This window comes from Lichenostomus cassidix, chromosome 3 (genome assembly GCF_008360975.1).
Source record: "Lichenostomus cassidix isolate B80296 chromosome 3, HeHo_3.0, whole genome shotgun sequence".
Lineage (NCBI taxonomy): Eukaryota > Metazoa > Chordata > Aves > Passeriformes > Meliphagidae > Lichenostomus > Lichenostomus cassidix.
Genome location: NC_139483.1, coordinates 28,781,840 through 28,807,446, shown reverse-complemented (window position 1 = coordinate 28,807,446; position 25,607 = coordinate 28,781,840). Strand labels below are relative to the sequence as shown.

Here is a 25,607-nt window from a genome sequence, read left to right as displayed (position 1 = left end):
AAAGGACTGCTGGGGCAGATAATGAGGCATCTAGAGACCCAGCCACATGCTTAAATCTGTGGTTGAAACCTGACATACAGTGGAAGCACCAAGATCTGCACAGGGCTTTTTTCCTTTTTTTCCCCAAGACTATTCCACAAGTTTCTCTCCCTTTTTCCCCTCAGAAGTGTATATTAGCTGCCCAAAGGCACACAATGCTGTTTGCTCTTCTAAGTGGGACCAGGGCACCTAATCTTCTAAGGCACTTTTGAAGACTCCATCCACAGCCTAAAAATACACGGGAATATGAAGTAAATAAGATTAATATAATAGACATTCAAATTCAAAAGAAGAAACTCTTCTCAATATAAGCCTTCTCATCAAAGAGCAGAGTTGGTAGAAATTCCCAAGGTCTGTGACATTTCAAGTAAAAGTCGAAAAAGATTTAGCATATTCATTCCTGTGCTTTGACAGTAGAAACTCCTACCATCTCCTGGGCATCCAGATTTTACAATACACTTAATACTTACTAAGTTTTGCAAGTGAAAGAGGGTGTAAAGGATATGCATTAAAGGGTATCACATTTTATGAAGTGGAATTGTAATTTACTCATGTTTAAAGAAATACACTTTGTTCTTCATGTAGGCCAGTAAAACCTATTGTGTATCCATCAGTGAAATAAGCAAGATGAAATATAGAAGAAACAGAAAAGTTTATGCTAAAGTCTGTTAAAGAAATTAGCCAATGTACAAAAATTTGAAATGTATTTATTTTGCATCAGTATGATCTGAGAGGTCCACTGCCTCCTTTCCTGATCTCTGCTGCCCCTTCAAACACCATTTGAGAGAACATTTACTACTGTGCAATCAGAAAAATGTCAACAGAGAATTTCATTCAGCTGATTCCTTTCCTGCATTTTCCTGTAATCAGTTCCACCAGATATCAACATGCAGACAGGCCTATTCTGGAAACACGTTTTCCCCAATATATGTTTCAGAACTTGTGTTCCTGAAGACTGTTCTGTGAATATATATGGATATTTCCAATTTCTTAGTCCCAGACTCCGACAAATGTGTTTTCAGTCTTTTCTCTATCAACCATATGGAATCTTGGTTCATTGCAAAAGCTGAAGGCTCAGCCAAATGCTTCATTCTGGATTGCTGCTCTGGTCAAGTTTTCAAAGTTGATGCTTAGGATGTAAGTAGCACAACAGGAATAAGAAAATAAGAATAATAGATGTCGGAATACAAATGGCAGCAGGAGTTAGACTTTGTTGTGCCTTTATAAATGGCATAATATACCAAAACATTTTTAAGAATTTGGTGGAAATAGGAAAAAAAACCAGCCCAGTTCTGTTTCATGACTGACAAGAAGGCCAAATAAGTGTGTCTGGCATTCACTGATGAAAGACAGTTGTGATTATATATGTTAGATAGAACAAGTATACTAACTATTTATGACATGAGAAGTCCAGCAAAATAGCATCTCTTGATCATTGTTGACAAAAATTCAGTCTGTTTGTAGATTAAAATAGGTCCTGTTAATATTGGCCATAGAAAAGTGCTGGAACCACCGACACTTAAAATTGCCTCTAGTCCTCCTTTTCTGACTTCCAAGATGTGGCAAAATACAAATCTAAATGAACCGTCACGTTTAGCTGATGGCATTTGGTTTACAAAATCCTCTACCAAGGATGAAATCCCACAAGTTCTGAAGTATGGAATAGCCTACCTAGTCTCTTTCTATTAGCAGACCTCTGACAGAGAAATTACTTTTAAAAAAATGGAACCTTTTTTTCCATCAGGCACCACTACAAGCTCTGCCTCATTGGCATCCCTGTGCTAATGATCAGATAGCAAAAGCTTGTTAGGACCTTTCACAAGCACTAGTATATAGGTGATGCATGTACACATTTGCTATGACTGCCAGGTAGCTTTAAACAGTGCTTTTCATTTCTTTTGGCAACGTGCTGTTTGTTTCCTGCATTAAATGGCACTTGCTTTCCTGGCTGTGGCATTTGCAAAGTGCCATACATATAACTAGAGGCTGTAAGAATCTTGCATGTAAAGGAAAGGACAACAGCAAGCGTTGCTTATGGATGTCAAAGTTTACTTCATATACTGAGGTGGGAGGGAGGTAATATTTCCATAAATCTGCTTTTGGCTAAGAGTCCTGTTGGTAATTCTCAGTGGTGCTGCAAATGAAACATTCTCTTGTCATTGCTCAATTCAGAATAGAAGCACTTCAAGCTCAATAAGCAAACTTTCACCCCATTCACAGGTCAGGGCAGCTCCACTTACACATTTCTAAATGGTTCATCTCTGCTGCACTAAAACCTACAGGCCACTGAGGGTATTTTTCTTCCCTAGAGGGCTTCTGTAGGAGCTGTGTAGGCATGAGATTCAACCGGTCCTTTTGGTTTTGTGTCTTTGTCATTGCAGATCTCTACATTGTGATGTCCAGTCATACTATTTTTGTTACCATCCATTAAGTCTTCTGCCATCTCTGTGTTCTTCTTGTGGCATTGACAGAAGTCACTGGAGCTCTCTAGAAGGTGGATGCAAAATTTGATAACCAGTGCCAGCCAGGCCATCCCAAAGAGGATCCACAGAGAGATTACATTCTTGTACCAGCTTGGATAGGTGCGATCTGGGTTCATCCCTACAACAGAATCACCCACAACATTTCTAGATTGGATCAAGAGTGTCTCAAAGGAGACATTACATGTTAAGCAAAGACCACTGAAACATCACTTAATATTAGTGATTTCTATATAAAACACAAGCATGCCATCTACGTAGCATGTGAACAGATATGCATGTTTCATGACATGTCAACAACAGCCTAGTACTCCTTAGGAATTCCAAAGATTACCCATAAGAAAGAAAAATAAATCCCAAATTACATTAATGTCAAAGTGAAATTATTCACGTTCAAGTACACAGTTTAATTTCTCCACTTATCACTTGGCACCACAATATTATATTGGGATATAACAGGGTCCCTACAGGCAGAGAGATAAGCAGATTTTATGTATCAGTGTAAGTATCTTGTTATGCCAGATATAAACAAGTAAGAGAGTCTCTGAGAGTGGGAGAAAAGAGGCTTCAGCAATCTTAAAACCTCCAAGAACAACTAAACCTTGGAAGACAGTTTAAAATTACCACTGGCCTTCTTGGCCACACAGGCACTCTGCAGGATGATGGACAGCTTGGTGCCCATCAGGACCACCAGGTCCTTTTCTGCAGAGCTGCTTTCCAGCAGGTCAGTTACTCCTCCCATTGTTATATCACACTAGTGGGGAAACAGCATGATGGTCACTTGAACCTTATTTTTGAGACATCAACCACACATACAGGATTGTAAGGCCAAAATTGTTAAGCTTCTGCATACCACAACTCACATATTTAATTGTTCCCATATCGAACCTTGTGTATCTTTGGTGGTATTCCAGTTAAAAAGGTACTACACAGGTGAAGTTACACTTGGAAGAAGAAGGAATGCCAAATGCATTACCAGAAACTGAAAGAAGCAAAGCTGCTGTAGTACAGAGTTCATCATCATCTGTAAAATCAGTATTGGAAAATGCTGAGCTGACCCAGCTTTCATTAAGCTCCATCTGGCTATCCTTACCCAAACTAACTTTATTCCAGCTTATTTACATGTGCCTACACAAGCTCTAATCATAACTTTGATGTGTTACAGACAAGTCCTAAAGTAACTGCCACTAAGTTGTCTAAGCATCAAGCATGGGCTATGAAGAAAACAAAATAGAGAATCCATAACAGGATATTTTAATGTTTCTGTCTCTCAGGAATTCAAGTGTGCATGTGCTTCTATAATCAATTTGTTTTTAATGAGAAAGTCTTTATCAAAAAGGTGTGTCCTGCATTTCAGCAAATGCAATGGGTGTGGATCCAATCCCATTTCCTCTGGCAAAGGCTTTTGGCATCCAAAACTAGGTAGTACCTGGTGCCTAACAGTCTACACCTAAGTGACTTAAGCTGCCTTTTAGAACGCAGTTACCTAGGGTTTTGACAGAAGAAACAGTCCCTGTCTGTTAATGGGCATGCAGGGTGACATTTGCTTAGAACTGATGCTGCAGATGCCCTGGAGTGTGGTCAGTGTGCTCTCAGCAACTACTGTGGTTAAGCCATTGTACTCCTGCCTGGGGGTGTTGTCATCCAAGGGACAGGCCAATTCAATGCTGGAACTACTCACCAATCACATAGTCTCCAAACCCTATAGTGCTGAGGGTAATGAAGGAATAGTAGAAGCCTTCTTCATAAGACCAGCCTTCTTTGTCAGAGAATAACAAGGGAGGTAGCAGGAGGAACAATAACAACCCAGTTACCAGTGCACAGGTCTTCACCAGGAAGGAAGCTTTTTTCTAGTAAAACAGGAGGGAAAAAATGAAAAGATTGTCACCAGAAGGAAAGTTCAGCTTGGTTTCCAACTGAAGATGATGATGGACTCCAGAAAAACATATCAACATTCATTGTATTACACTATAATAAATGGTGTGTCTGTCCCACGTGTGTGCTGGTTTTGCTAGGATGGTTATTTTCTTCACAGTAGTCACAACGAGGTTGTGCTGAAAACAGTGTTAATAATCCAGAGATGTTTTTATTGCTGCTGAGCAATGCCTGCACAGTGTGAAGGCCTTTTCTGCTTCTCATCCTACCCCACCACTGAGTAGGCTGGTGGTATACAGCAATTTGGGAGGGGACACAGCCAGGACAGCTGGGCCCAAGTGCCCAAAGGGATATTCCATACCCCACGGCATCATGCTCTGCATATAGAGCCAGGGGAGAAGGAAGCAGGGGATGTTCAGAGTGATGGTGCTGGTCTTTGCAAGTAAATGCTATGCATGATGGAGCCTTGCTTTCCTGGGAATGGCTGAACACCTGCCTGCTGACAGAAAATGGTGAACAAATTCCTTGTTTTGTTTTGCTTGCGTGAAGTTTTGCTCTACTTATTAAACTGTCTTTACCTCAACCCATGAATCTTTTACTCTTCTGATTCTCTTTCCCGTCCCACTGGGAAGGAATGAGTAGCTTAGATGCCAACTGGGGTTATACTTTGACATCCAGTCAACACATACTGGGCATCACCTTCACAAATCCTAAACTCATGCCAGTTTAAAGCCCATTCCACAAATGTTCCCATGTAACTTACATATGCAATTTTAACTATAACTGATGATAAACAGACCAGATAGTCCAGGACTGTTCATGGCTCACATGCTTTATCACTTTTGTTGCTGTAGGGGAAGTGATTCATCACAGATTTTCCCTCAATTAATAAACAACCTTATCTGACAGCTCATAGTGCTGTCATAAACTAAATTTATTTGTTTCCAGTTATCCCTGAGTATTATTGCTTTTTTGGTCAAACAGTCAGCCAGGCTGTCGTTAGTCATAGTACCTCAAATACCAGACAATGTCCTCTGTCTTCTCTTCCCTTGAGACATAGCTGTGCACACTGCTTACCTGCCAGTGAAACACCTCCTCTAGGCGACGGGCACAATGCTGAACCCCAAGCAGCATCAGATGCCCAATTTCATTCAGCAGTACAAGGTTCAAGGGGATCCCAAAAAGCGCAAACACAATGCAGAAGATTCGACCAACCGCAGTGCTGGGGCTCAGGTTCCCATAGCCTAGGCAGGGAAGGAATGAAGCATTAAATCTAAAATATTCTCTGCTTGCCTTTTCCCCTTGGAGGGGTGAACTTCCATCGTCTACAGAAGTTAGGCGAGAAGGTCACTGCTCCAAAAGGACCTTTTTTATAAATAACTGCAAGTTACATCCATTGTTTGTCATATCCTATTGTGGGCTGGAAATAACACTTCTTTCCCTGCCAATTTTGCTTAGTTCCTTTTCCATTTACCAGTGAATTTCCTCTCCCCTACCCACTGCCCTGGCTGGGATCTGACGTAAATGCCAACCTTCCGCTAAGTTCAGTATTTGTAAGCATTGTTGGCATGGGTTTTGCCAGTAAATGATCCTGCATGGCTGTCAGATGGTCTCTGAATCACAACAATGGTGTTTTAATTATAACAATCACCCTTTTCTACCTTTGTCTCACAGGACTAGTGAACTTAACACTGCCTCCATGCTTATACTCTTTTGCACCACAAGTACACCTTAAATTATAAAAATTATTGTCTAGAGTCAATATACCTGAAGAAATTGTATATAACTGTGTAAAATACTTCAATTTCAGGCCTAAAGAAAAAAAGTGTTTCAAATTTTGCCTTTTTATTCTAGTCATAGAAGTGCTCTAATAAAAGGTCCTGCCCTGCAAGCACAGCCTTGCTTGTATTCTCAGATTGTTCTGACTTAAAAATCTCTGCAGCAATATTTGTCTTTATTCCCCACACCTTTTTAAAATGTCCCGTAAATTTCCAGACTTGCACTTGTAATTTCCAGTGTTTTATGCCACAGGAAAATCAGATTCAACTAGAGCGTATTTCACAGGATGCTTTCAAAAACAGAAGAACTAGCACACCACAAGCATTTCAACAGTGCCTTAGCCAGTCAGAGACCTACGGCCTTGACTACATTCCAGAATAAACCTCTGCTCATTAGAGATTGGTGTACATCCATACAGGAGATAATATTTTCACCACAAATAATACTATCTCTTCCCAGCGCCGCCCAACCATCAGCAAAGGAGGCACAGAGGCTCTCCCTCCACTGCTGCCTTGCTACCTGATTTTAGGTGCTGCAGCCTCAGGGCAAGCGAGCAGTGCTCAGCAGGGAGAGGCCCCAGGGCTGGGCTCTGGATCCCAGATAAGTGAGAATGCAAACATCTGTGGTTAACTTGAGATAGTTCCATTCCTTCACTGACCTCTGTCACATGCCAGCTGCAATAAACCACTGACCAACAACAGCAAAATGTGTGCAACTATGAGCTAGGAATATCTACACATTCTGTGCCAAGTTTTTGAGAACAAAAATCTCTCACCATGGACAATTCTGCAGTTAATTGTGCATGTGTGCCAGCAAACCATACCCAGAAAAAGTCTGAGGGCAAACTATTCCTAAGTATGTACCCTAACAAATTCCAAATTTTAGTGCATGGAGGACATCCCCTCCAGTAATTTTAGGCACATAATATACATCCAAAGGCCCCAGCAGCCTGTCCTGGGAAGGGGGAGAGCATCCCCCAGAAAGAACGTAACTAGATGTTTTGAAATACAATCAGACAAAAGAGTCTAAATTGAGACTTCATTCCAGTGCTATTTCTTCTTTGCTTGTCAGCAGCTTTGCAATGTTAAGGCACTTTTCTGCAGTGATTGCTAATTTCTGCCAGCTTTCACCATTTGCAGACCAACAGGTGTGATAAATGAGAGATGTATGCAAGTACACGTGGTAGATGACCCCTTCTAAGTGAATTACAGAGATATGGGCTCGGTGTGAGGCATTTCACACTGCCTGTGACACATTTCAGTGGATTAGCTCCAATTTTCTATTATGGGATTAGGGTGTTCTGTGGCCCGACCTGGCCCAGGGCATTTACTGGGGGGCTGGAGGCTGAAGATGAGTTACATATATTTATGGCCAGGTATTCCCAAGGTGGTTTCCCCCCAACCCTTCCCCTTTCTTTTCCTTCTGTATCAAGTTTTAAAAGATTGTGTAACATCTTGGGCAGTTCTTTTTATCACAGATTTCTAAGTTATTCAGTCTCTGCAGAAAAGAGAAGAAAGGCCCTTGATCTCAGGTCACTGTGTGAAGCACAGCAGCCTTTACAATTGTGGTGATGCCACACAGTGCTCACTGAAGAGCACCTAAAGTTAACCTGTATGTTACAACTAATTTAGAGTGGCAAACTGAATGATACAGGCATGTCTAATGCAGGCAGTAAACCCAGCCCTCCAAACACCAGATCTGCTTTGCATTTGATTTCTCTCGCTCCCTTTTCCCTTGAACTCAGCAGCTTGAGACAATTTTTCTGAAGACTTGGTACACAGTTGCTTTACATATGCCAAAAAGCCATGTTCCAACAGCTTTCTATTCAGGATACAAAGTACAACCTAATAGCACAGGAGACTTTAGATCATGCAAAATGGCCAGAAATTTACTCCTGGCTGGTTACATCCACTTGTCTTTAAACTAAACAAAGAGATACCAACCTAATTGTATATAGACTTCAATTCTTATAAACTCAAGGGATGGGAAAATAGGACTTACCCTTTTCAATATTAATTGGTGTCTTATACCATCATGGGCTACATATTAGATCTGAACCAGATTCAGAAACTAAAACTACGCTGGCAGCTGTGTCACATCCCTCATAAGCCTGCTGCTGGGATCTCACCTGGTACATGCCTGAGCAAAAAGACATCAAGGAATGATCACTGAAAACTGCAGAGACATCAAAGTGTAAGTGTTTTCATAGAAGCAGCTGGATTAAGTTCATGTACAGCTCCTCTCATTTTGAAATGAGGTGTAATGTGAATTAAGCTTCTTTAGAGGAATCAAAACAAGAGTGGTTTTATTTCTAAATGTTCATAACCATGTGCTTTAACTCATGTGCCTCTGTTACACATAATTCAGGATCTTTTCCTGCTTTCCCATTACATTCCTGCCCATAAGGGATTCAGAATCTCTGTAGACTTGTTAAGAAGATGAGACTTATTAGTAAAAGATCTTTTCATTCACAAGACAATACTTGCAGTGCCCTCAGTTAACTGAGGCAACTGCAACTTCCTGCTACCCACAATGAGAGGTTTGTTTGACTCCTGTTCTCACTCTCCAGATATAAAAGATTATTTTCATCAAAAAGTGCTTAGAACAAAAAGTCTCTATCACACGCTGAAAAACATCTGAAAATCTACCAGAAAAATTTCGTCAGTGGAAAAAAAGAGTGCAAAAAACCCCATGAAAATTCACTTCAGATGGAAAAGATCTCTTTGAGTAATTTGAAGAGGAAAAACCCACAAACATACATATTGATCACTCACAGAGTCCTGTGGTAATGTTTTTCTGGTTCCTGAAAACATGAGCATGGCCCCATCTTAGCTGTTAGGTGTCCCTAACAAAGCCCTCAATAGCCTGCTCTGAGCTCACAGCCAACTGCTTTAAGCAGGCAGTTGCAGCAGAGACCTGAGGAACCAGGAAGCCTGGATTATCCTATGATCTTACAAGCATTAGGATTTTCAGAGGTCATTTGGTGCCTACATTCAACTGAAGATCAGCAACTCAGGAGTTCCTATCCTCCCCCACACTTTGAATGTCTTCATAACTACATAAAACATATTAACATGCCTGGCTTCTCTAGTTTCTTCTGAGATTTCACATTATACTCACCAAGTCTGCCCTAAGTTCAAGAACACTTATCAACTGGACACAGCTCAGGACACCTGCCATACAAAGTCACAGTTATTTCCAATTCATCCATCCAGGGAGGGTGCTACAGGCTCCCAAACCTGGAGACAAAAGCAGGACACAAGCCCCAAGCAGCTAGAGTGCTTGCATTGGCTTTTCAGTTTTATGATTAGAACAAACCAAAAATTTGAAGAATTTAATTTTAAAACCTAGTGGTGGCAGAATCTCAAAAACTGTGTCATATGGGGAAGCTCACTGGGACCCTGGCAGGTTGAACCTGAGCAGAGCTATTAAGAGTTTTAGCCCTATGAAGTTCCAGGTGACAGTAAAATTTGGTTGCACACTCCTTTTCAGTGAATGAAAAAAAAGCTTCATATGAGTACTGGAGTATTTTGTTTGTGCTGTGTACACACTGGAAGCTGTATAGTGGGTGTAGTCTCAACTGGGCAAGACAGCATGCAGTCAGGAAAGCAGACTAAATTTCCAGTGCTCAAGAGGCAGATCAGAGGATGCTGCTGTGAGAGGCTATCTCTCATCCACCAGTGACCTCCCACAGACCCTTGTGCCACATCCTACTTGGCCAAGACTGTAGAGCAGCTCTGTCACCTGTCACAGGGCAGGAAAAAGATCAACACATCAACAGTCAGGGCTTTTCAGCAGAGAACTCCCCTACATGTGAGGTTCCTGAGGTTCATAGAGGAGTCAAATGTGAAAGTGACCCCAAGCTGTTATTCCATTTTTTAAACTGGCTTCAGACATCAAGTTAGTTTAACTGAATTTCCCAATGAATTATCAGCTAGTAATGGGAAGAAACCTGGCCTTTTCTCAGGAGCTCCACCAGACACTGGGCAGCACTACAGAGGGTCAGAATCTTCACGAAAGTCTTGCTGGCCCAAAGCTTTGCACTATCAGGATTTCACAGCCCTGAACTTGCTACTGTTTTATTCCCCTGAATAAAACACAGCTTCCCACAGAATCCTCTGTGGCAACTACTGAATGCCTGAAACAGTGTGGTTAATACCATCACTCACTGAATAGCCTAATCCATGCCTCTTTGTTATCTCCCTGTCCTTTGGGGTATTGCTTTTAGGAGCTATGTACTGTGCTAACCAGAGAAGGAAAGAACAGGAAGAAGGTATTTCCCTTCTTTTCATGATGAGATGGTTTATTTGCCCCATTTTATATTTAATAAAGGGCCCTTGAAATTCATACAACTGAATTCTGGTAGCTTTGCCATCAGGAAATGGTAATGCAGCACTAGGGAATGGCATCCATCCACCCAATATAATGTGGGACATTCAGGCTAGAGAGGACAATACTCCTTTTACTCTAGGCTTGCACAGCCAAGTCAGCCTCATCACTGACTATGGAAGGAGCCTTTCCCTAGCACCTTCTCTGAAATTACACCACCCTGTGGTCGTTTGACTTCAGGAACTTTCATCTTGTGCCCCACTCTGAACTTGCTTTGACCTCTGCCCTGTTAGTCCAAACTAAGTAGGAGGAGAGTAAACACAGAAAGGAGAGAGTTTGTGTCGGCAAGGGATAAAGAAGTCTGAGAGATAAAACCAGAAGCAAACTAGCTTCTCTCTCTTTAATCATGTTTAGTACCACAACTCTACAGGAACTCTGAAGATGACCCATCAAGGCATTGGAGAAAGGGTTCATGGAAAAATCTGCAGAAAATGAGATAACATGTAAAATCCGGTATGATGTGATATGACAAAGACAGCAATGAAGAAAGCACAGAAGTGGGGAGAAGGATTCAGCAGGCATCCAGGGCTGCCCATCCCTAAAGTTGTAAGTGCAGTTCCATTCAAGTTACGAGATTGGCCAAAACCTACATAGGCTTTGGGGCACTTCTTTAAGAAAGAAATTTTAGTTGATACCTATCTGTTTGTTAAACCTTTGGGATTGAAGAAACAACTATGTCCTGCCTGCAGGTTAGAACTTGCTTTGCTTTTAGGCAAAGTTCACATGTTGCTTTTAATTGCTAGTAGTGAAAATAGATGAAGCTCTCATTTATATGGAAGAAGGATGCAGTGCACAAAATGCTGCAACAGGAGACAAGGGGATTTAAACCTTGTCAGTGGGGAAAGAAGCTAATGTCCCTCAGTTGGTGTTAACAAGGAAAAGTTAACAACCCTTCCTGTATCCCAGCGAGAATGTGTTCTGGTAAGGACTTGGGAAATGGACCAAGCCTTCTGAGGGGTTTAAAGCACCTCAAGTAGAATACAGAAGCTGGCAGAACAGAAAGAACATCTCAGAGGAAAGTGGTGAAGCTAAAAGTGATAGTGGCTTTGGCACTGCTGTTTGAGAAGATTAAGGGAAAAAGCCACAAAGATGTGCATGAATAGCATTAATTGCAAAGCAAAAATGTGAAAGAGACAAACAAGCCAAAGGACTTGCAGCAGCTGGAACACATGGAATAGAGGCCATACAGATTCTTCAAAATTTTTATATAGTACCCCTAAATTCCTGAGAATATCTTTTCTCTAGTATCAGACCTTAACTTGACCCTTCCTGAACTCATTTGTCAGAATGCCTTGGGTTTTGACTCCTACAGGCTGATCTTGTGTAGCTGGACCTGCTTTCATTGGTTCCACAATCACAGCCTGAGATAAACTCTTCCTTGACATGTAAGAATACTAAAAACTCTACAAATCCTCAGGAAGCCTTCTCAATTGTCACTTATTGCCATGCCCTATACATGGAGTTTTCTATTGTGACTCACCCCTTTGAACTTCATTGAGTTCTTTGGAAAGCAGCTGGTCTCTTTACTTGCCATCATCAATTATCCTTCCCAGTCGCACTGTGGTATCCTCAGTGAGGCTGAACCCCTCACTCTCTCAAGAATTTGCATGAAGAGAAATTACCATAACAGACTCAAGGTGAGGCTCTGTGAAACCATTTGTAGTTTTCTCTTCTACAACACAGTGTTACCAACAGTGTTAAGACACTAATCTGTATGCAACTAACAATTCAGCCTGAAAAAGCAAAATGAAGGGTCCAGTTGTCTGGAGTTCCATGCATAGAAGCAACTTTTATGGCATTCTCAAATCCACAACCAAAAAATCATGAACAAGTCTCTAGAGTCATAGCATTGGCTTTAAAATTATGAGAGGAAGAACTGTAATATTTGGTTCTTTTCAATTTTCAATTGCCTCTGCTATCAACTCAGTTGTGTCATGCCCTGTCCTGTCTTACTCCCTTGCAGCCATCAGGGTGAGAGGCTTACTTAAAAAAACAGGTGAGTGGGGGCAGGGAGAAGAGCAGTTTAGCAGCCAGAAATGCTTAGTTCTAGATCTCTGCCAACATCACAAGATCCCCTTATATTTTAACATGATAAAGTTGATTCTTCTTGAATATCACTGGCTTAAATTGGCTGTGGTGAAACAGTCACTCTGATGGCTTAGAAACTCATCAGGATTCACTACTAAGGCAAGAAGAGCAGCTCTGAGCAGATGCTTCTTCGTACCAAAGGCTGGAAGGAGCTGCCCAGGCTCTGCTGGAAACCCACAGCCTGAGCAGCCCTGTCTGATGAGCCTCCACTGCCATCATCTGGTACAAGCCGTGCCTGGCAGTGCAACACACTCAAAGTGTGCTCCCAGCCAGAGCAATGCATGTGCAAAAGAGCAGGGCAGAAAGACGTACTGAGTCACAGGATGATGACACACCACCACCCATTCGCTTCCACCCCCACAAAAAACCCACAAACCCTTTCTTTCTTTGAGCTCATGCCTGGGGGCTTAGTGTTCTGGAGCCAATGTATCTTCAGTAACTATCAGAAATCAAAAGAAGTTTCCATTTGGGTACAAAAAGAAAATTCTTGATTTAAAAATAAAATTGAAGAGTTGACAAATCAGGAAACCCATGAGGGACTTTTGATACTCAACAATCATCCCTCCACATAATCTCTACTACATTTTTTTTTTTAAATACTGGGTCACACTGTAAGAAAAAGACATCAGGGCAAGTTATTTAAGATTTTGGGGACAGGGGACATGAACTGACAATAATTAAGTAACACTGTACCTAGCACATTTTATTTTTTCCATTCTCTCTCCCCCTACTTATTTTCACCATTCCTTGGTGGCTTTGCATTACTCATTTGCTGAAACCCAAGCCAATTGAATTTTGATGCATACCCAGCTACCTAACTTTCATTTGAACAAGCAGGTTCTCATCTAATACAGATAGGAATAAGCAGGAATAATTAATAAATATAGTCTCTGACTATAAAATAGCCAGTATTAAGAATTTTCCAAAAACATTCCTGTCCTTCTGATAGGAAAAGCTCATTTCAATGCAGAATTCACCTCAGACCTCTCAGAGCATACAAGGATTGGCAAAGTCCAGGCAGTGCAGCACCATGAAGTTCAGGCCCCAAAACCCATGTAATTTAGTAGGAATATGTCCTGAGCTCATTACCCCTGTGTCTAATCAGTTAGAGAACATTATAGTGCTGGCACTGACAAAACATGCCTAGGGCTATGTTTGTGGATGCTTCCCTATTTGCCTACTGCAAGCTCCAGGGAACCCCATAGTGCTGGAGCAGCATGGTAGTACAAGTCCTCATTCCCACTCTTTTCCCACCTATGAGGTGGCCCTGTAAACAGGGGACTCTTACCAATGGTTGTTATTGCAGAGATGGAGAAGAAGAAAGACCCACTGTAGTCCCACCTGCCCAGGCTAGTGGTGTTTCCCTGGAGGGTTATGCCACTCTTGTAGGCTTGGATGATACCCTGCAAAGAGACAATAATGTGAGATCCCACAAACCCCTTTATGGCAAGTTCATGTGACTGGCATTTCCACTTCTGGCTGGTAAAATCCCAAACTACAACCACTTCAATTCTGTTATTTCCCTTTTAGTAGAGGGCATTTTGTGCCTGAGAGACCAAAGGGCTGCAGGGTCAGAAAAGCCAGAAGCCAGCATATTGCTTCTAAGAAAAGGGCATCCACAGCAATAAAAGGAAGTTGAACATGCACACAGTAGATCATAGAAACAGACGTGCAAGAGATTGGAGAGCAAGATCTAACTAGAGAAGGCCTAGACAGACAGTTATTAAGATTGCCTTATGACATGTTCCCTAGGAAAATGAAAGGTCTCCAGATGATGATATTCCAATGGCAGAAGTCCCTGAACAGCAAATATACATGGATATGAAAATGATATAAATCCCTTGCAGGGGATCCCCCTGGACTGGGGAGGAATGTATCTGGTGTGTTATACAAGATTTGAGACTACTCAGGTTGGCCAATTGGTCCCCATATCAGGACTAAAAATAACTCCCAAAGTCAGTCAAAGAGCAAGAGAGACACTGGAAATTAATGGTGACCTATATTTCTTTTTTCCCCTCCAGAAACTAGTAGTTAAATTTGAAATAAAAAGCCTGTTATTTTCCTCAAAATTTTCTTCCGTAAACTGTGATATCTACAGTTTAAGTAGTCAGTCTTAAACACACACATATATATATATATATACACACACCTGCTGGAACAGCAATAGTCCAGCTCTCAGATAAATTTATTATCAGCTAGATCAGAGACAATTGAAAAACTTAAACATGCAGCAGGTTTGTTGCTCATTCTCCTGCCTGATGTCCTGCTGATACAACATCAGCAGTTGACAACATTACACACAACTTTAAGTTTTTGAAGTCAGAAACACTTAAGAACCAGAGAGGATTGCAAGACCCTGTGGCTGAACTGGCCCAAGGAAATGGAAAAACCTTCATGCAGAAAAGGGAAAGAGTCTGCAAAAGATACCACATGACAAGCAAGCAGCAGTAACCAAGTAACTAAATGTTTAATTTCACATCTCTGCACCACTTCCGTTCTGCCTGGTTTAGAAGCAAGAGGCTGAGCAGTTGTGAGCACCCACACCAACTGTGCAGTGGCTTGTAACAACACAGCATCCCAGGATCACTGTCAACTGTCCCCAAGTAGTGATGCTACTGCCAGGAGGCACAGGATGTGTGATGAGGCTCTGCAGATAGCCCACAGTATTTGCTCTAAATGGCACAGTGACCTGCACTGCTCTCAGTGGGAAGGAAGTACCACATAACCACTATTCATTGGCAAAGAGCAGGCACTGAGCTTGCAGTGTGCCACCTGTTTTCTGTTTCTGGTATTGAGGCACTCAGTATGTTTGCTGTAGTCTCAAAAACTCTTCAGCAATAAGCCTCTTATAAGCATTTTTTTGTTAAATCTTGTTATCAAACACCCAGATAACATTATTAACCATTAGGCCCACCCACCTGTCAAAGCCAGCCCAACAGGGACCACTGAATATTCATGCAAACCAAAGCCACTTGAATAAATGAACACTCCCAGAAGAAATGTCAAGTTCATTACTGTTACAAAGAAAGAGCTATCGATGTCACCCTTAAAAGGGAAGATTCACAGTTGGTGGAGATAAGGATACCAGCTTCTGTTTCTCTAAAGTAAAAAAATGTTTTATTATACTATCTAGAATCAACCTTTGACATAGCAACAATGATGACAGAAAATTAAAGATTGACTCTCCTGAGAACAGTAGAACTAATGGAGCTTGCCTTCCTGCAGATGTGCCCATGGAGGTGGATTCATGAAAGAGAAATCCATAGATAGCTATTAATGCACAGAAATTACTTCTGGCACAGGAAGTCATTGGATTGCAAACCCCTGAAGGCTGAGCGAGCATTCAGGAAGATATCAGCAAATACTCTCCTTAATTTACTATGTTCCTTTAGACTTTTGCTTTTGGCTATTACTCTTTTTCATAGAAAAATTATAAATTGTGTATAATTCTAGACAGAACACAGGAAAAAAACCCAGCCGATAAACACTCTAGCAGAACAGCTGAATTCTCCCTGCTTTTTCCATTGAAGAAGTGCTGCTACTGATGTCTACATATGTCTCTGCTACTGATTTTTAAATAAACGAAGTATATTTTGGCCTGTGGGTTCAAGATGTACTAAAGAAAAAGTGAATCACATATGTTGCATCATAACTGTTTCCTTAGTTTCCTTTGCCAGCCTTTTTGAGAACCAGAGACTTTGTTTTACTTTATGCTTATTTTGAGGTGAAATACTAGGGATTTTCCTTTTTCTCTTCATTAGGCTAGTCATTTATACATTGTCTGCCTCAAAGCCTAATGCATTAAAAGTCACTAGCAGAAGCAGCATCTTAAATCCAGTGTTCAAAAGCAGCTATCTGCCTGGTCTAAGGCTCCAGTCAATACCGCCAACTGCTCAAACCCAACAAATACTGAAATTACATAGCTTGGGCTTAGTAATTTGGGAACTTTAAATTTCATGTGCAACTCAAAAAGCAGAAAGGAAACAGGTGTGTGGTTAAAATAATGGGAAAGAAACACAATGTGGTGGTTCTTTGGTTTCTACTGACAGATGAGCTGTACAACATAAGACCAAAGTTTCACTTCTCTGCAATTAATAATTTACACTTCACAATGACTACTACATCTTTAGCTGACAATACTTACATAATTTTAAACTACAGATGAAAGATTAATGGGAATTATTGTAACTCCTATAGGATTTATAAATTGAGATTTTAAATTCTTAGACCTTCACAGGTCAATGAAGCTTCATTTGCAGACTGCCATATTTTTTCTTCAAGTAGGCTGTTCTGTTTTTTGACCATGCAAGTAGGCTTTGCATGGTGCTACCTAATATTGTCATGGCTGGTGATTAAAACACCACCATGATTTCCACTCAGAGTGGTCTATTTAAATGCCTGTCCTGTTACCTTTGTAATAAAATATGCCTCAGAATATCTAAATTGGGCTTCCAGCTCCATCTTTCCCAAGTATAAGCTCTGAAGTTTCAGTTAGGAATGTCATAAGCTAATGCCTGTGAATGCATACTTTATGTTAGATTATATCCCACTACTAAAGCCTGGTTTGTGCATACTTCTGCTAGGTTGAGTTCAAGCTCCTTGAGTTCAAGCTAAATGGTAACTCTGCGAGGAAGCTGTGGATTTGGGCTGTCTTCCATATCAAATTTATTTTAGGATGGTAATACTCCTTTCCTTCCTTCACTTTTACTATCAGTTCCTGGTTGTTTCTGCAGCAACATCCAAACACAACCTTATCACAGTCTCCTTATGTGAGTCAAAAAGAGACACTAAAAAATTTAATCACTCTTGCAGCCTGACTTATTTTTAACCCTTCACAGGTCTAGGGCTGCACTCCCACAGCTGACTGACAATGTGTGACTCATCTGTGCTGGAACTGTACCACTCTACACAGCTTTGCAGCAATAAACCCAATGGAGTTACAGTCATACTAGCAAAAATGAAACCATACACTTTGAATTACACTCAAAAAATATCTTCTGTTCATCCTATCTAGCTAAAAAAACCCAATCCCAAAACAAAAAAAACCAAACCACCAAAACCCACCCCCAAGAGAAAGGGGGGGGGGAAAGAAAAAAAAAAGAAAAAAGAAAAGAAAGGTTCTGTTTCTACAAGGACACCCACTTAAGTGTCCAGAACCTTAATGCAGGCTCAGCTACAGAGTTTGGTTCCTATTTGACATTTAAGTATTACATCTTCCTCCCTACCAAATGTAGGTTTATTCTTTTCCTTTTGCTGCAGAGCCACTCCATCCTTCAGCCATACCCACATCCCATTAACCACGTTTGCTGTGTTATCAGCTCTGGACAACTCCCAGCTTACACACTTCCTCCCTTCCACAATTATCACATGTGGGCCTCTCCACCACCAGTCTGTGGCTGCAGCATGGCTTCTGATCACCGTGTGCTGCAAAAGGAAGGACCATTTAATCTGACCTCCTTAACACCAACTAAAACATTCATCTTTCACCTCTGCATTGAGTCACATTGGCATGTGACTGGGATACAGCTTTCAAAAAAGCCATTTAAGATCAACAGTAAAGAATGAATGCCTGTGTATATGTAAACTGAGGCACTATGTTCCTTGCAATCTCTTTCTTCAGAACACTGTGCTTCTCTTTCCTCCAATGATCCTTACTGCAAAAAAAAAGTTTTATATAAATGATTAAGCAGACTGATTCTAATCTGCCTGCCCTCCACAAAATGAGCAAATTAAGTGAAAATGGCAAAGGCAAAGCTCCAAAAGATTATGACCCTACTAAGTCCAAGTATATCCATAAGAATTCCTGCCTTTTTTTTTTCCTGTAGGAAACGATCACAAATGACCTTTTTATTAGCTACAGAGTTTTAGAGTGACACAAATGACCTTTTTATTAACTATAGCTCCTGTCACTGCTGTTTGTCCCATGCTTCTGAACTGTGGCACTCTGGCCAGAAGTCACAGTAATCTTGAGATACCTTTAAAGGCAAAAGCAGTATTTACTAATTGTATTTGAAAGCAGTTCTCAAGAAAGGCAAAAAAAAAAAAAGTGCAAACAGACTGGTGTAAGAGATTTTATTCCCAAGTTTAGTTGAAGTTTACATATTCATACACAAAATTCAACTTTTCCAGGGCATACATGCCCTCCTGAAAAGAGCTTTCCACATTTCAGGCACTTTTCCTAACTTTTGCAACATATCAGGGCGGGAAAGAAGGTGTTCAAAAGGCACCAAGCTACCATTTAGATTTATGAGAAAACAACTCACACACTTTGTGCACTGGAAATTCTGTGCTATGTTGGCATATAAACATTCATTTATGCCTCACAGACTACCAGCTATAAATCAGAAGAAAATGGTTAACATTAACCTTGGTCTCAGATTGCAAGGATAAAGGTCAATTAATTGCCAAATAATTGACAAATAGATTATTAATCACACCTTTCCCAGCCACGAGCTCTGATCCCTTGTCCTTGCCTGGAGTGGAAACTTACCTGAACTCTGACTGAAAGAACTGGCACAAGATACAAAAAAAATTAAAACCCAGATGGATTCTTCTGAATTCATAGTGTTGGGGATTTTTTTAACTTTATGCCACTTGAATAACCTGAGAGCTGATTAAGTAACTGCTCCCCCATCTCCCCAGCAATGTTTGCTCATGTAATTGGCACTAGTTCTTCAAAACCAAAGGAACTTGGATGGCAAAAGCACTTTTACTTTGCAGCTGGGTCTGCACTACAGTTTCTAGAACTCATCCAGACTTATTCTTCAACAGAAAAGCAGTAAAAGATATAGTCCAGTACAGTAATGCTGCAAACAATGCTATCCTAAGCCACTAGTACTTTTTCTGAAAATGAAGCTTTTACATCAAGGAAGAACCTGTGGCATGATTCATGAGACCAAGTGTTGCTGAATTCCAGTCACTTCCCAAATCCCAATGAGAACAGTAACTCAACAGCTGGCCTGCAACAGAAATAAGCAGAGCCTGTTGAAAGAAGCTGCCTGTATAATCTACAGAACACAGCAAGGTTGCATCGTATTATTTTTTGTAAAACTGGGATTTCTTTCCCTAGTTGTTTTTCTTTTAATTGCATTAAAAAACAAAGTATGAAGACCAAGTACATATAAGAATAACCCTCATATTCAAACAACTGATAAGAATTACCATTTCTCTTTTTAGAGGGCACTTCAGTCTTTAGCTATTCACTGCTCATTGTGGGTCTCAAACCTTCCTAGTAGGACAGGTTATTGAGACACTCACCAGTCAATGCCAGTAACAAGTGAGTACTTGGTTACTTCCCAAGCCTGACCCACTGTAACTGGGAATTTGATAATATCAGAATAGCATATCTCTTTAGGCAGAGGTATAATAGACTGCTTTAGACTTGCTTTTCTCTTTCTGAGCACAGGTACTAGACACTATATTGACCAGAAGACCTAGGGCTGAGCCAACTAACCAGAAAGAGGTCATCAGTAGGTCTTCTCATCACCTTCCAAGAAGTCTAACAATATAGTGTCAGCCTACTGCCTTACAGAATAGTGATTTTTCCTTCAACAACTTCTGTTAAATGCATGCTAGAGGATGGTATTTTTAGCACAGAATGCACATTCTTGGTAAGGTACCCACAGCTCTTTTAATCAATAGGTCTGGAGAACGATGGACTGGCTGTAACTTAAGCAAAATAGTAGGACACTTTGGTAAGCACAATGTTGGAAAGAACAATTCCAGAGGATCAACCCCATTACACCTGTGACAAGCTAATTTGACCAATTTTGGCTCTATATAGATGTTACAGCTCCACAATACCAAGAGCCATTGCTGTTCCTTAAAAGCCCTTACTACTGGCAGGTGATCTGTGATGCTCACCTCTTACTGGTGCATCATCTGAGTGCAAAATTATTTTAGTAAACTGTGTTTGCAGGGTTTTATTTCCTGACAGCTGTCACAATTCTCTGCTGGTTCAATAGGAGTACAAGTCAAGATATTGATGAGGCTCTTCCAGTCATGTGGGATCTCATTGCTCTTGTAAACATCTACTCGAACTCTCTGTGTAGCTCTAGCTGTTGACTCTGGAGATAACAGTATCTAGATCCACCTGCATCCTTTTAGTTTATAACCTGCATTAGGTCCTTTTCATTACACCTTAAATCTTTCTAGGCAAAAAAAAAAAAAAAAAAAGCTCAGCTTTCATTTTCTCATTCCGTGAAAGCAACTATGTTTAAATGGCATTAAATGGCATACAGCTACAGTAGAAAACCAGTAGAATGATTAATAAATATAGGAAACATCTGTACTAGGGAAACATATACATAACAAAAGGTTTCCATCAAAAAAAGGAAGGATAGCATGAAAAGGGTGTCATAGTAATAGGGTAGCATTTAAAAAGTGCTGTTCCAAGTTTGGACATACAGCCAATCATCTGACTAAAGAGACACTGGCAAGTACAGCAGCTGAGTGCCTGTAACAACTGAAAATGATTCAGGAAAAGGAGCAAGCTTGGAGCACAGCTCAGCTGGAACAGAGCTATAGATACACTCACTCTGTGCAGTAAAACTGAGGCACTTATGCACTGGAAGTGCATCACACTGAAGCTTGTCTAGGTGCCCCCAACCCCAAAAGGTCAGAGAGGGTCTCACCTCTAAGAAATATGTGCACACAGCAGGTGTCACCTTTGTGCTTAGCCTTGCTTTCTGGACACTTCTTGAATTTAGAATTGATGTAAGTTTTGTCCAGATATAGACTCTTAGATATTTTTCTCCCCAGCTGAGTCCAGCTACTTTCTTCATTGTATTGTGAGTATATCACCTGCAATCTGTCTTATCATTGCATCTGCTGCCATCTTCTGCAAGCCTTATCACTGAGAGCTTCCTCTGATGTGACCTCACACCCAGTAACTCTGGCATGTGAAAACCACCACCATTATAACAATAAAAGGCCAGATATTGTCCTCTTTGTATGTTACCTAATGGCTCATGAGGATGCCTTGCTCTCAGCCTTGCTCCTGCTGAGCATGTGTTCATGTCAGACTGTATGCAATGGCAGAAAAATAGCCTGGGGTTAGAGGGGTCAAGGAAGCCAAACATACATATTCCTTGAGGAAAAGTCATAGGATGCACTGCAGAGAGACAGGTGGCCTCAATCCCTCTGTTGTGCCCTATGCTGCCCTTATGTTTATCCACACCTATGCGTGCTGTTAAGAACATGACCACGCACTTTTATTTGCTTACACGTAAAGCATTTGCAGCCAATCCCTTCAGGCAAAAGAGCCCAAACAAAATCCAGCTCTGAGAAGCAGGGACCCACCACCACAAATGTCACACACTTTCTAACACATTCTCCTCTGCCCTTCTGTTTTTGTCGTCGGTCTGCTACTTCCAACTCCTTCTGTCCTTTCTTTTGCTACCTAGAAAATTACTTTTTCCTTGGCAAGGACCCGAGTCATAGAGATTGCTGAGTGAGGATTCACTGGTCTAGCTACCACAGCATGGTTTGTTTGCTTTGCTTCCCTCCTGCCCATCCTCACTCCACGCTCTCCTGCTAGCTCCTCAAAGCTGGAGCTCTCTATAGCTCTCCATCTGCACAAGGGTTGGAACAGTGGATTTCCACTCCTGGTTGGTAACTAGGAACTAAGCAATAAACAGGTTGTAAAATTATGTGTGTACATTGCTTGGCAAACTAGGATTTTATTTCATATTGGCCCCTGTACACTTAAAATAAACATGGTTTAGGATTATCTGGAATGAAAGAGCTGTAAGAAAACAATGAGGAATTGCCAGTTATGTCAAGGCAATTAAAATTCACACACTGCTTTACATTTTCACAAACACTCTTTATATGCTTTTCTTAATCAGCAAATAATCAGCTGTGTATCTAGAATACAAGTTTCTTATCTGAAGAGAGCCAGTGATGACACTGCCTGATAAACTATGTGCAATATACTGCAATAGCAATTCACTGCATAGAAAAACATATCTTTTTTGAGCACACCGAGAGCATGCCAGTTATTGCTGCACAGGAAATTAGAAAAGAGTATAGGAAAGCAGTTCTGTACATTTTCTTAGGATTAATTTCTCATTGTGAAATTTATTAAAAATAACACACAAAGTTATTCAAACTCAGAGTATGGTTTCTCAGAGTATGAAGGCATGCACAGACACCCCATAAAATGAAACAAAGCTTATTTGTAATTTCCCCATCAAGGGCTTGCTCAGTCACAATTAAGTACTCACATGGCATATTGTAACAGCCTCTCATCTAAAGGGATTTGAGTGGCTGTCCTGTTCCCCTGTTCCAGCAGGTATCAAGAATTAGTACAGGTCACACTGCAGTAAAACAAGCCATCAGGACGACATTTCTACCTGTTTACTTGTGATCACGTTCTCTCCACTACCAGCACCTCATTACCATCACTCACCAAGCCCTCTTGCCCTCGCAGAGCCCAGGCAAGTGCCATGCCAGGTGCTTACTACAATGGGCCAGTGCTGACTGGAGCTCAGCTAAGACCTGGCTTCTTGAAATGCCAGACTGGTCTTCTCTCTGAGTGTATTTCTCACTTCCCTCTATTTGAATTCCACAGCTAGCACAGCACACAGCGTAAATAATAAAAGTGGTTACTACGGTAGCTTACAAAGGTCCAAATTTATAGTGTATGCTCACTGTACTACTGACTGCCAACAGAGGATATACCATCCAGAAAGTCAAGGGACGAGAGTATGAGATAGGTCATCAGCAGAATTTTGTCTGCCAGAGCCTTGCTGAAACACCTGACATGATTATCCTGTTTGATGGTTTCTGTGCTTTCCTCTCTGCTGGAAAAAGGAGGGGGAAGAAAAAAAAAACAACCAAAAAAACCCCAAACATATCTAAGTCCTTTCCAGATTTTTTGAACAGCAGCAACTAGCTGCTATGGTTTCAGTTACCATCATACACTACTTTGACAAAAACCAAAAACCCACCAAAATTAACCGCCTCAAGAAGACCCCAGGTTTTCTTTGGCAACCTCTATTTGAGGCAGACAGCCCAAAGCGAGGAGTACATACTCTACTACCAGCACCTACTGAAATCAAAGGGTTTGGGTAAATATTCAAGACACTTCAATATTGTAGATTTTTGTTTTATATGCAAAAACTAAAAGAGAACCCATTTATGTCACTTTGCTTGTATCTGTATCATAAAAATGCAACCATCTGTACTTTTAGTAACATTGCACTTGTTGCTGCTTCAGGTTTTGCAACCATCCTGCAAACACCTTCAGAAACATTTTCAAGGATAACTTAAAACACCTATCTATGGACTTTCTATTTTCCGTTAATCAAGCAGAAGATGGAAAAGTTTGACACTAGTATAAACACCAAATAAATTTATCACGACAAAGCCTATTAGAATTTACCACTTGCAAGACGTCACAGACTATAACTCGTTCCTATTAAGAGCAGCAGCAAACCTAAACCACCTATAATTAACCTCAGGTAATTGTCACGTAACCGGACGCTCCGCCACTGGCTGCCTTCGGTGAGGACAGCGGCGCTTCAGAACCCGCGAACAGCGCGGCTGGCGGGGCGGCAGCGGACAACGAAAGCATCCCTTTATCAGCGGGGAGCAAAGGCGCCCGCAGCCCAGGTGCGGAGCTGGGGCTGCGCGGAGCGACCCGCGGAAAGCTTCTCCCACGCCCTGGGCGGCTTCTTCGGGGCAGAACGGTGTGTGCGCATCGACTTACACCGGGAAAGCGTTTCGGGGTTTTGCGGGGTTTTTTTGAAGTTACTCTCGGGCTGGAGCCGCGGCTGCTGCCGCTCCCGCCCCGCTCCCGCCCCCCGGGAGCACCTCTCCGCTCCGCCGCCGCGCCCGGGCTCACCTCGATGAGGCGCTGCAGGCCGGGCCCCTGCAGGCAGGTGTGGTTGGCCAGCAGCTCCCAGTGCTCCTGCAGGAGGTGCTGGGCCGCCTGCACCTCGGCCGGCCGCTCCAGCGCCTGCAGCACGGCGGCGCCCAGCCCCAGGTAGCCCACGTATGCCGCCAGCAGCACCGGCACCCCCCAGCGCCACCGCCGCCGCCGCGCCGCCACCATGGGCCCCGCTGCCGCCGCGCCGCCCCCGCGCTGAGGAAGGGCTCGGCCGGGGCGGGAGCAGGAGCAGGGAGCACCGGCCCGGCAGGGCGCCCGGCCCCCAGCGCCTCCCCCGGCCTGCCCCTTCCCACCCTCCGGGCGCGGAGGGGAGCGCGGAGCCGGGCTGCGCTGGGAAAGGGGGATGCTCTTGCGGAAGCCAACCCCGCCGCTCTCGTCCTTGTCTTGCGCCGCTCCGCTTCCCACCTGTGTGTCCCGAAGCGCGAGGCTGCCCAGGGCTCCCTGCTCTGCGCCGCTTGTACCTGAGCAAGGACCAGCACCGAGTCGCGTTCCCGCTCCGGGGGATGCTACCCAACCTTTCTCCACAAACCCGAGTGCTTCCCTCACCAGCTGAGGCTACTTAGAGAGCAGTACACCAGCACACTACATAAATCTGCGTTTCGCTTTCACTCAGCTGCTGAGCTAATTTAAAAGGCAGCAAACAGGTGTTTGTGATAACAATTCTTCGATATAAACAAGTAAAAAGGTAGCAACTTTGTCGGAGTATTTTTATAATTTGTTGTCTTCCGGTGAAAGATGGGACTGCTTTCATCACATAGGTACTTCCAGAGACCTCTTTGATCAATTATTTTGTTGTATAAGTGTACCCAATGTTCCCTTCTGTTCTCTCATGAGTAGATAAAACAATCACATCACTTTGAGTGTATAAGAACTTTGTAATTTACCTGTTTTGTTACATAATACGAGATAAAGGGGAATAAACCCACTAAATTTCTGTACAGGATGACTTTATGCACAGAGGGTAATGTCTTCTTGTGCTGTTCTGTGATTATTTTTGCCAGGGGAGTGTACATACTATTACAGGTAAAGCAGCCTCCAAACAGGTATTGCCCCCTGGTACTGCT

The 25,607-nt window shown here is 42.1% G+C and overlaps 1 protein-coding gene across 1 annotated transcript; it reads right to left on the bottom strand.

The window, feature by feature from the left end:
• Window positions 1–726: 726 nt before the first annotated feature.
• LOC146439349 (potassium channel subfamily K member 17-like) lies at window positions 727–24,910 on the bottom strand. Its single transcript, XM_085055076.1, has 5 exons — window positions 24,499–24,910; window positions 13,939–14,053; window positions 5,472–5,638; window positions 4,201–4,369; window positions 727–2,640 (listed from the first exon to the last, which is right to left on the bottom strand). Exons 1-5 carry the CDS (start codon window positions 24,706–24,708, stop codon window positions 2,345–2,347), a joined length of 957 nt encoding a protein of 318 aa, XP_084911202.1. The 5' UTR covers window positions 24,709–24,910; the 3' UTR covers window positions 727–2,344.
• Between the last annotated feature and the right edge of the window lie 697 nt (window positions 24,911–25,607).

Excerpts from the sequence above, each read along its gene's own strand:
- LOC146439349 (XM_085055076.1), bottom strand. The coding sequence starts at position 24,708 with ATGGTGGCGGCGCGGCGGCGGCGGTGGCGCTGGGGGGTGCCGGTGCTG. Across the intron at positions 5,639-13,938 it reads CTCTGCAATAACAACCATTG|GCTATGGGAACCTGAGCCCC; the intron begins GTAAGAGTCCCC and ends TTCCCTGCCTAG. Across the intron at positions 2,641-4,200 it reads GTTTGGAGACTATGTGATTG|GGATGAACCCAGATCGCACC; the intron begins GTGAGTAGTTCC and ends ATTCTGTTGTAG.